This window comes from Bremia lactucae, assembly GCF_004359215.1.
Source record: "Bremia lactucae strain SF5 chromosome Unknown BlacSF5_NotPlaced_19_SHOA01000004.1_2068294bp, whole genome shotgun sequence".
In the NCBI taxonomy this organism is placed as follows: domain Eukaryota; phylum Oomycota; class Peronosporomycetes; order Peronosporales; family Peronosporaceae; genus Bremia; species Bremia lactucae.
Window position 1 is genome coordinate 1,828,710 of NW_027152031.1, and position 12,426 is coordinate 1,841,135.

General features: G+C 44.8%; 1 protein-coding gene across 1 annotated transcript; it reads left to right on the forward strand.

Moving 5' to 3' along the window:
* Positions 1-4,574: 4,574 nt before the first annotated feature.
* On the forward strand, positions 4,575-5,747 carry CCR75_003258 (uncharacterized protein; the record flags this gene model as incomplete). The annotated part of the gene is made up of 1 exon (XM_067961355.1): positions 4,575-5,747. One exon carries the CDS (start codon positions 4,575-4,577, stop codon positions 5,745-5,747), a length of 1,173 nt encoding a protein of 390 aa, XP_067822169.1.
* Between the last annotated feature and the right edge of the window lie 6,679 nt (positions 5,748-12,426).

Genomic DNA, 12,426 nt, shown 5'->3' on the forward strand with positions numbered 1-12,426 from the left:
CAAATTTCTGTGATGCACCTGAATACACTATGAGAATCATCACCTGGTCATAGCCTCGTACTTAAGCGCTATAGACCAGCAGGGTTGAGGTCCGAAATTTCGAGACCTCAGGGACTATGCTACCCATTTGTTCCACAACTCTGAAATTAGGGGTAGCATCAGAGTCCGCGTCAGTAGGGCATCTCGCCCCTACTACGTTCCTGCATTTCCTGACCTCTCAGTGGTTGATGCAGAATTTATGCGTCTCGCACGCTGGTTCCTGCCATCGCTCTTTGGGTAAGGAGTCCTCTTGCTGAACGGCTTTGCCCCCAGTAGGGACCCTGGCATAGCAGCGAGCCATCATATCGCCGCGCTTGTCGCATTCTAAAACAGACAACGTCAGCATTGCCCAACTCCAAAGGAGTGGCATCTGACTTCTCGGCCGACGGCTTACACCAAGTTGTCGCCGACAGGCAATTTGGATTGCCTATTCCATCGTCGGCGGCACCTTTCTGAAAAGGTCTGTCGCGATAGGCCGTACCTTAGTCCGTCCGTTAACGTGTGCAGCTTAATGTGCTACAGAATCGGACCTACCGTAATGGTTGCCGACAGCGTGCGCATCTCCTGTAAATACTCTTGCAAAGATCGCTTTGTCTCGTCGCACTCCAGAGAAGTGCGCCTGAAGCAAGACATCGTTGTTCGCGGCTGGTACATGGCGCGAATCTTTTCCTTTAAGATTGCTCATGTATTGAAAGACTTTCCGTCTGCCATAAGCGACGAGTAAGCCCACTCTGAGGCCTTACCGCGCAGATGCGATATGGCGAACGACACCATCCAGATGTCGTCATCGATGAGCTGCGCCACACCGTATTGCTCTACGGCTAATAGCCAGTAGACAATCGTGTGCGCTGCAGTTCCATCGAATTTGAGCGGGTCCATCCGAATGGGCCTCGGCTGATGCGGCCGAGTGGAGAGCATCGCAACAGTCCTGTTGAGATGCTCGCTCCGAGCCTACTCTATCCTATGCTCATCCTGAGTTTGAGCGACAGACTCCGCTGCAGCATGGTTCTGTGCCTAGGACGCGGCTCTCCGTTGTCGAGCACGAACGCCTCAAACTGCTTTAACTGAGCAGCATGTTGCTTAGGAGGACTCAAGAGCCTGGCCAGGGCTTGTTCGCCAAGTCTCTGCGCCAAGTGCTCTTCCACTTCCCGATGATGTTGAGAGAGGATGGGAAATGAGACCAATCATATTGAGGCTCATCCTCACTAACACGCATTGAAAGACGGGTCTACCAAGTGTAGGCGGGCGCTACTCAAAGCTGCCACGCACTACTTAACACACAGCTTCTGAGCACAGTGAGGCAGGGTCGTGTAACCGTATTCTCTCACGTACAGTAAGGTAGTTGGTGGGCGCCTAAGCGACCTCACCCAATGAACTAGAAAGTGACGTCAAGGAAGCGGTAATCCGTCTCTACGTGCGCACTTGAGAACTAGGAAGCAGTTTCCAGACTGATACACACTTAATCGTATTAAATATAAAACCTATTTTAACCAGTCATAATGGCATCTCTTTCGATATGTACTAATATGTATTGCGAGTGTATTATTCTAAATACCTCGTATCTTTAATGACGCTAGCCGTCATCACGGATGGCGATAGGCAGCATCCCTCCTAACGTGAATGCACCCATGTGCATCACATACACAAGGGTGGGTCACAATCTGAACCACACCTAGTGGTGGGTCTAATTATTTAGACTCAAGTGACCATCCCGTAAGGTACGCTTTGTGTACTTAACGGGGATTGTGAAACATAGGGCTACTTTAGCCCGTTACAGATATCGTATAATCGACATCAATAGGCTTAAGTAGTACAACGGGACGAACTAAGGACCTAGCTAGAGAATAATTCTCTTCTCACCATACCTTCCTCTGAGCGTCTACACCTCACATCGTCCTTTGATGCTACCACAAGTCATAAGGATATGGACCCAAACACGTCTGAGCGGCTGACATACTCAGCCAAGATAACAACTTCGGGTGGGAGTCATCGCGAGGATGAGGCTGGCAAAGCGTAGGCAATACGAAGGCAAGGTCGAAGTTGAAGCCGCCGTCGTCGTCGGTAAACACGGCATGCGCCCTGACCCCGAAAAGATCAAGGCAATCACCGACTGGCCAGTTCCAGTCGATGTCAAGAGGTTGCCAGATCATCTTGGCGCTATGAAGGCCCCAGAAGATGAGACGCAACCGCGTCAACTTAGAAAGTCAATGGCATGAAAGCTGTAGACGGGCACGTCGCAATGCGGCCACGTTCTACTTAGCACACACCCTAGCACAGCGAGGAAGCGGTTTGCACCTGCTTCTCTTGCGTGCAGTGAGGTAGTTGTGGTGGGCGCGCAAGCGACCTCACCCAACACACTAAGAACTCTGGTGAAGTGACGTCACGGGAGCGGTAATCCGTCTCCTCGTGCGCACTTACCAAGTAGGTAGTAAATTTCAGACTGATTTATATTTAATAGAATTAAATACAAATACCTATTTTTACCAATTAAAATGATATCTCTATAGATATCATTTAATATGTATTGCGAGCGTATCTTTATAGATACCTCGCGTAACTGATGACGCTAGCCGTCATCATGGATGACGCTGGGCGTCATCCCTCCTAATGTGAATGCACCCATGTGCATCACATCCACAAGGGTTGGTCACAAATGTGCACCACACCCGAGTGTTGGGTCTAATTACTATTATTTAGTAATTGACCATCCCCTTAAGTACCAAATGTACTTAATGGGGACTGTGTAACATTAGGGCAACTCTAGCCCGTTACAAAAGCCTTCGCAATTGTATCTGAAATGGGCTAAAGTTGCCCTATGTTACTCAAACCCGTTAAGTGCACCAAGTGCTTAACGGGATGGTAAATTACTTCATGTGAAGTGCTTAGACCTGTGGTTCACATAGTGAACCACTCTTGTGTATGTGATGCACATAGGTGCATTCGTGTGGCTATACCGGTTCCCAAAACTTAATACTCAGCCAAAATTATTCGGGCTACATTTCAATGATCGGCTTGTTCAAAACTCGAAATTTAGGGCGTCATATGCAGAAATAGAAAGTACGGTAGATTATCGGTTCCTCCTCTCCTTGGTATGTTTCATGTCCCGGAGCATCTGTCTTAATGAGTCAATGCACACATTTGAGCTGCCGAACTCGGTAGTAGACATGAGCGTGGCGTAGAGTATTGGCGATGCTGGTCTAACTTTTGGTTTTCTTTAAGGATTGGAGTTGGAGCTTATTAATAACATATATCAATTCCAGTTATGATCTCAGTAATCATTGTGATGGATGCATGTACAGTCTAACGTCTGTTTAAAGGAATGTTCCCGTCTTTAAATTCCCTTTTAAACTTTGGTGCCCCCCCCTAAACACACCCCTTATTTATTTATCTCTGTCTAAGTGTAAATTTATTTTACTTTACTTCTACCAACTTTTCGGAAGTGCATGCTTACCTTTCAAATACGCGAATCTTAGTGCATTTTGTGTACAAACCATGACGCGCAAGCCACAATTCCTTCTGTTTCAGTTTTTGTCGGCTTTCTCTCGTAATTTCTTTGTTGAAAAAGCATCTTGCTATTAAAAAGAAATAACGCTAATATTGCGAAGTATTTTTGTAGGCATTTCGAGCTACTGAAGCTGACAAGGCCTGCATATAGGTTTCTCAATATATATTCTTTCAACAAGTTGCTACTATTACGCTACTCTCATAAAAAGCTTGACCTCCAAAGACTAACTAACATGCATGCGCAAGAGCGCACCTCCGACCCTCGTCGCATATTTCCTGCTCAACTTCCCCCTCCTGCTCAACTTTTCTGCTTTTTCTTTTCGCTTTTTTATGGCTTGCCGATCGACGGGCGCTCTTGGCTTTTTCTCACCTGTTAAAAACAGTACACTTAATATCTCCAAAGGAAAACACGGTTTCTGATATGTTTAGGGGCTACCCATTACACTACTCTCATGTGGGTAGCGATCCCTTTGGTGATGTTTAAAAGGCCAAAAGGCGATTCCAAAGGAATAACTGTTACATTTTGGATGCAGTGGAATGACCGATCCAGTGAAAATATTTTATATGACGTTTTATTTAACACAGACTGGGGGAGGGCAATACCAAAAGGGGGTTGTGGCTATGCCGGCTCTTTAAGTTTTTTTTCTTACTGCTCTGCAGCTGTCTTAAAGGAAGTTTAAACTTATCTAGATTGCTGTGACACGTCTGATTAACTACAATCTTAAAGATACCCAAGCGTAGATTCCGGTATGCGGTACTTTACTAGCAATTTCAAATCTTCAATAACGTAATGACAAAGGATCTAGAGCCGGTTGAACAGATCTCGTTTTCTCTCCCAGTCCATGAGCTCGTAAACGAAGTCGTATCTGTGCAAACATTTATTTTAGTTGGGCTCAAAGGCTCATCTGCTATTCGTGGCCATAAACAATTAGTGCTTGAGCTTTTAGCTGGCGGTTCCATCCACGAGGTAGATGTTCATTCCTCAACTTTCTATCTGCGAACAACATTCGCGTCCTTACAACAAAGTCCTCATGCAACGCATCGCTTGTGTTACCTCGGCTGTTGCTCTATTTGCGCTGCAGGTGCAGTGCGATGCAGATGCTTCGTATCGAAGACTCGAGGCCCTAAACAAGAGCGAAATCAAATCACTGGACGACTTCTTTGATACGAAAATGGAGACGCGCCTGACGAACCTACCAAAGTCGGGGCAAGCCCCCGAACCATGGTCTGGTCCGCTTTGGCTAAGTATCAATGACAGTATCAATTATGCGTGGAATGATGGTCAGCCAAGTCCTTCAGCAAAGTATGCACTTGCTTTCAATATGGACGTGAAAGAAATCATGGATAAGGTTTCAGCTAAGAGCGGCGTCGATGCGTATGAAACAAGCAAAATCTGCACTTCGTCAAGTCAATGCGACAATGCATTTTGCGCGATTCGCACGAACGCGGTATCAGGCCGTTGCCTTCAGCCTTGGTTTGGTCTGAGTCACGGACTTGTCCCGGCCTCTCTCCTCGAGAAGAAACCCGTATGTAGTGTGAAGCACAACAACGTTGTCTTTGAACCGATCGACATTATGGGACTAATCACGTTCATCTACGCTGAAGCCAACTTACCGAGGTTGTTTATTGGAAAGCGCTACAGGGGCGATGACGGATCCGAGGATGCACACGGCAGATTCTCGGTTTCTTCCTATCGTGACGTGAACCCTGGAATATTCCATATCACTGCGTCAAATCTTCTGGGCAAACTAAAACGGTCTTTCATTATAGACATCCATGCAGACGAACTTGTCTGGAATCAGCCAGTACACACCTTTAAGGTTTCCAAGCAAAAGCTTATGACCCTCAAGGAGGCGGCGCAGGAATTTTACAAACAGGATTCGTATACTTGGAACGCTGACGCCACTGAGATCGTTCATGTCAATTCCCAAATCACGACAGTCGATGCGGTAGAGATTGTCGATGGAAAGCTCAGCGTTTCCCTCCCAGCCGAGCCACTGCCCTACGATTACATTCTGGAACTGAACAAGGACGGCAAAATTGTTGGAGGGGAATGGGTGCGCGATTCGCTGAACCAACACCCCGACTTTTACTGGATACCTCAAAGTCGCCCTGCGGCTGATTTTGTGAGCGTTACTGGCTTGAGCTATGCTGATGTGTCATTGTTAGCTGAGAAATCGGCAGCTTGTTCTGACAAACCCTAAATCTTTGTCAATGGCACGGTCAGATTAATTCTTTTGAGCTTCGTGTTTACTTAGCTTAAGATTACAGGAATATACTCTGCACTGTCCCTTCTATTCGTGTCTGTATCATGTCTGTCATCTTTAGTTTACCTGACATTTTGCGGCCTTACCGTACTTTTGCTCTTCTTTTTTGAAGCTTTAAGGAATTTGCAATTTTGAAACACATTAAATGTTCCGCCAATCGCTATCGCTAGAATAGCGATAGCGATTGCTAAAACTATCCTTGAATTTCGTAAGCTCGACCTATTCTTTTATACGAGTCCACTTTTCGAATCATCCAATGCGGAAACACCCCCGGCTTTGCAGCAAGTGACTTTCGCCGTCGATCGCTCGCAAATCGATAAATGACGTCGTCATTGTCACAATCTAATTTCCCAACCCTTGAAGACTCAATTTGCGCTCTGGTATTCATAAATAATGAATACATTTTTAAAAAATGCAAGATTCGTATCTCTCTAAATTAACGATGTTGTTACTAAACACAACGATAGCACCGATTTACGACAAACCGTCTTTTGTCAATCTGAAGTATTTGTGTTTGGAGATTAATTTATACTACCGTAACTGCGTCATGCAAGGCAAGCGTGACGGGCAGTGCTAGCATGAGGAGGATACAAACCATGCTTCTTTACTCTATACGCAATTTCTTTTTTGATGAGATTAATGTAATTTTGTTATTCTTTCTTTAAAAAGAAAGTAAATATCGTAGTTACTAAAGTGCGCCTAAATTACGAAAGCGCGCCATCTTCTCAAATAGATGGATTGAGAAGTTTAAGTCTCTTCATGACTTAACAATTTTCAAATTGCACGGCGAGAGTGGATTTGCTGCCATGGAGACGATCAGCGAAGTGCTGCCAGCCCTGAAAGAAAAGCGACAAAAAGACGAGCTACGCGACATTTACAATGTGGATGAGATTGGTCTATTCTATCGAATGGAGCCGGACAAAACAGTTGTGTGCACGCAAATCGAAGGGGCAAAGAAAGACTGAACAACATTTACTCTTGCCTTTGTAGATAAATTATAGCAGAGAAGACAACTTGCAGCTAGGAAGTAAATTGGAAAGTATATTAGTCTTTAGAAAACTTACACATGCAATCAGCCACTCCTTTGTAGAAGTACTACAAAGGTCTCACATGAGTCGTTTCTTTCTTCATATAACCGATTGTGTAGTTTCACTTTCTGTGTCCGTTGCAAAACGATTACAATCTAACGTCATCATGACGTTTGAACGCTCACAAAATGTCCAACATCAACACTCCTCCTCGACTAGAAGTCTCCGTTTGTTGCAGTCGACTTTTGGTAGCGCAGCACACGAATGGCTGCATTCCAGTGTTCTTCACTCGGATTTTCCAAATGTCGGCTCAGTCGACCTACTGCAAATGCAATATCAGGTCTTGTACCTGTCGCCACATCTAGGAGTGATCCTACCAGAGATCGATACGGTCGATTCTCCATTTTCGGGTCCTTTTCCTCGCACTTAAGCATGACTTGACCTTCCACACTTGGACGTAAACAACTTTCGCCCCGACGTGATTGAACTTTACGACCATTCTGTCAATGCGCGCATTTTGGCTGATCTTGAGCTTCCTTGTATGCTGTGCATAGTCCACCTCCAAAGTAGAGTAGGTCGGTTGTGATCATCGTGACAGTCGGCTTGCGAAAGCACAAAATGTTAGGTCGTCGCATGGCAAAGTTTAAGGTCTATCTCCTCGGAGATAGACCGTTGGTCGTATATACGGACCATGCGTCATTACGCACGGTTTGTGTTCGTCTTCGGGAAATCCGAAGCCGAAGTCCATAGATACGGACTGCCAACACTCTGCCGGAACTGCGGAGCGTCGAATAACTTTATTCGTCGCCAGTCACTAGAAGGTAGTAGGCTCAAATATATTGAGCGCGAGGTCGACTGCAAGTTGTGCTCAGTCATGATACCGGCATTATTTATGAGCAGATTAATGGGGACATTTTCGAGGGCCTTACTGGCTGCACTAAATGCCGAGAATAAATCTCACATTGCCTAGCGTATTTAACTTGAAATGACTTGCATGTTCCTAGGCAACATTGTCAATTAAATCAGCAGAAGTACCTCCAATCAGCATATCATCGACATACAGCGTCACGTCAGTCCACGAAAGGTTTCCATCGTGACGGACAAAGACGCACGGGTCCGAAACACATGGCAAAAAAACCATGTTGCCAAACACCTTCGAAATTGTCTTGAACCACGTTGCAGCAGCCTGTTTTAATCCATACAAACTTCTGTTAAGCTTCAAAACTTGACCTGGGTCCATTTCGACACCCTGAGGCGTAGAATTGTATACATCTTCGTTCAAAACGCTATCTATGAATGCAGTATCAACATCATACTGGTAAATTGTCATTCCATGATGACAACACACAGCCAGGAAGACGCGAATAGAATTCATGTTCGCAACCGGCGAATATGTTTCGTGGTAATCAACTCCATTGGTTTGACGATAACCCAACGCCACAAGTTGAGCTTTGTACCGCTCAATATCACCATACTCGTTTCTCTTGATTGCAAAAACCCGTTTGGTTTCAATCACCTTTTTGTTTGGAGAATTCTCCACTACAGTCCATGTCTTTTTGTTTTTAGTGCCTTTAGTTCGACTTTGATCGCATCACTCCACATCTTGGATTGAGGAAACGCCATTGCATCTTGGTATGTAGATGGAGTTTCGAGTGCTGCTTTGCTGCTCATACTCAATTCGATATCTCTTTGAGGCCCGAGCTTCTGGCTCCTCACTGCGCGATGTACCATGTACAGTAGACGTCCTGACTGGAACCAAAGCTTGAACTTCATATTTCGATGATGGTAATGCGAGCGGGGCATTTTGACCACCAAATTGAGATGATTGCACCATAGAGAAATCAGTGTGAAAATCCAAGCCCCCCCTGGGCACAATGTCTCGAGTCGTATCCACATCCAAATTAGTTGGCTCCATGTAAACATCATCGATATCGAAAGCAGGATCAGACACATGCTCAAATTCCTGGCGTGGAGTTATAGACTCAAATTCACTTGGAGGTGAAATGACTTGATCATTGCCAGTCTGGTCCACAACCATCGGCTCTTCCTTACTTGAATAGTAGTAATTGGTGATTGAAAAACATCTGCATCGTCACATTGTCATGATCCACACGTGTAGTAACCTGAATATCTCCATTCAGTATATTTCCAATCACTTGCACATACTTGGACGTTGGCAACTCTTGTAAAGTCACTGACCGCGTGATCTTCAGGCGATCAGACTCGAAATTCCAGACAAAATATCCCTTCCCATTGTGAGAGTAACCCAAAAACATGCATTGAAATGCCTTTTGTCCAATTTTAGACGTTTTGGTTTTGCAATGTGTGCGTAACATATTGCACCAAACACTCGCATGTGCGACAGATCTGGCTTGGTTCCGACACACACTTCAACTGGGGTCTTGGTTTTCCACTTGCATGTAATTAAGCATCGATCTTGCTCGTTCTGTCAGTGTTCGAATTAGTCTTTTAGCAATTTTGCTGTGGGGAATATGGTACTGAAGCTTGGTGCAATATTCCAGCTTTTCGACATACTTCTTTAAATCGCTTGTTAATGTACTCGCCACCATTGTCGGTGCGAATACACTTGATCTTGGTACTTAAATGGTTTTCCATCATCGACTTGTACTTGATGAACTTATCCACCACATTTGACTTGTGTGCAATATAGTATGCGACTACATAGCGTGAATAATCATCCAAAAATGTCACGTGCGACTTGGTCTCCATTGGTCCCATCACGTCGCTGTGAAAAACTTGGAGCAGTGAAGTAGTCTTAACTTCACTTCGGAAGCGGCTTGACTGACGACTTGCCTGTCACACACCCTTCGCATATTTCGTCTTGATCATCATCAACATTAGGCGAATCTTGCATCTTAAATCCTCCAACACACTTGTCAAGGGTTTTCATTGCCTTTAATGGCAAGTGTCCTAGTCTTGCGTACCAGACACTTGAACTCATAGGTTTGGCTCCATCGCCAACCTGTTCACTCGCATTTGCAAATTCTAATGTATCACACTCCAACACAAACAACTTACCCTTTTGGGCCACTTGAGTCACCACTTCTTGACCATTCCTGATCTCACACATTTTATTATGAAAAATGACATGTAACCCTTTTGCAGACAATGCAGGTACTGAAAGGAGACGACGATCCAGCTCTGGAACGTACAACACGACTTCAATACGTATTGGTTTCTTGTTCTTTAACATGACACGAATTGTCCCAACTCCAGCAGCCAAGACTGTTTCTCCATTCGCAATCGAAATTCCAACAGACTTGTTAAGCGATCTAATTTCCACAAACTCATCTTGGTATGGGCACATAAAACTACTCGCACCACTGTCGAGTAGCCAGCCTTCAGAGCTATGTTCACCCGCAGTGAACGCTTGCTCACAACTTTTCTTCTTGTCTGGATTATTCCAGCAATTTTGTTTATTGTGTCCATTTCTGCCGCATATAAAACACGTCTCAGTAAACTTATTTCTTGTTTCCTTCGACCGAAAAATCTTGCTTTCGAGCAATGCCTTCGTATTCACGACGAAGCATCTCCTTGGCTCGGAACAAATCAATCTCCCTCGTGTTCTCGATAATCTTGACGATCTGATCGTATTCATCAGACAAGCTTCCAAGCAGAATCACGAGCCGCTCATCGTGCGCGACCTCGTCATTGATGGCTTGCATTGACATGCCGAGGTCATAAAACTTGAGAAAATGATCCATTACATTTCCTCCCTTCTGCATCTTGAACTCGTGCAATTGTCGACGCATCTGCACCCGATTATGAATAATTCTGCGAAGATAGAAGCTCTTCAAAATTCTCCACGCTTCTGCAGTTGTCTCTGCATTTCGAACCATGGACTGAAGACTAGGGTTGATCATCGTACACACGTTTGCGAAGGCCTTCATATCGTTGATATTCCATAAAGACGCGCTAGCGCCATCTTCACAGGGTGCCTTCGTCGCGTCGATGTGCTCCAACGGCCCCTTCTTGGCGAGCTTCATTCGCGCGTTAAACTCCCAAAAGAAGTAGTTGGCTTCGTTAAGAATATCGTTCACTCCCACCGTATTTGGTCTCATAACCTGTAGATATATTATAGCAGAGAAGACAACTTGTAGTCAGGAAGTAACTTGGAAAGTATATTAGTCTTTAGAAAACTTACACATGCAATCAGCCACTCCTTTGTAGAAGCACTACAAAGGTCTCACCTGAGTCGTTTCTTTCTTCATATAACCGATTGCTTTAGTTTCACTTTCTGTGTCTGTTGCAAAACGATTACAATCAAACGTCATCATGACGTTTGAGCGTTCACAAAATGTCCAACATCAACATGTTTTACCATTGGTAGACCGGCTCTCGGCGGCATAGCCCGCTGTAACGACTTATACATTGAACGACACATCATCGTTGTATTTCTAGCGCCATATTGCTAAACCGGCACTAAATATTCAAAAATGCTAATGGCGTTTGGGACTGACGTCTGGGAGCCGATATCTTTAGATCCCCTTTGGACTCTGGCACACCCCCGCTAAATTACTGCGAGTACGAGGGAATCAGAAACGTCCTATCGGTTCTGTCATGCTTCTTTGTCTATAAATTAACATGGCACCCCACCATTAAAACATTATATCTAAATCATGTCCCTGATTTTTTTTGACAAACTGCACCTTTTTAGCTAATCATTTCTAGGAAATGACTGTACGATCTCACAGACCGTGATGGTGCGTACTGCGGCCTGCCACGTGGTGGCGTGATCAAAGCAGGCTGTTTTTTTTTTATAAATTCAAGCCGGGCTATGACCGCGATGAGAAGGCTGGAAGGTTCGATACGTGGTGCTCACGAGATGACCTTTCACGAGAAGAACACGGCCGTAAGCGCGGCGAAATCGACTTGGATAAGGGCGCGGCCAAAAGCATTGAAGTCATGCTACGGGAATTGTTTTTAATTGGTTGCAAGCGATTATGAGAAGATTGACGTTTCGTGGCAAAAGGGGCCGCGTGTAACGGGGTGTATCGTTGCATGAAGTTAACACTTAAAGGGTGTTAATTCATATATTATATAAAAAATAGAGAATATTTGGAGAATATTACTTTGCGGAATATTCGAAAAGCTTATCCATTGATAGATATAGACCATTATATCTACTTTCTCCGCGGTCCAGTCTGCGCTGGACGCGCGCAAGGAAAAAGGCAGATAAGACTTGACTACATGTTTTGTATTATTTTATAATTAAGGCAGCATTAAAAAAGATAGAAACAGAAGAACTTAATTATAATAAATACAGTTTTCTTTTAACCCTCTTTAAAGCAAGTGTTTTAAAGAGAGTCTTCCTCTGCACGCACTAGTGTACGTGAAGTGACGTGAGGCACCGCTCGCACTCAAGCAGTGCGAAGGGGACTTGTACTGAAGCAGTACAAGTCGGCAGTGCCCCGTTACACCTGGTAGCACTTTGTAGTCCGTCCAAGGACCACAGTTCCACCACCTGACATGGACATGTTAAGTGATAATTGAAATACGCATCACGTTTCGCGTGATAGCTACTCCTTTCTAAGTGACATAGAAAGGAGTGCGGTCGAACGAATGAG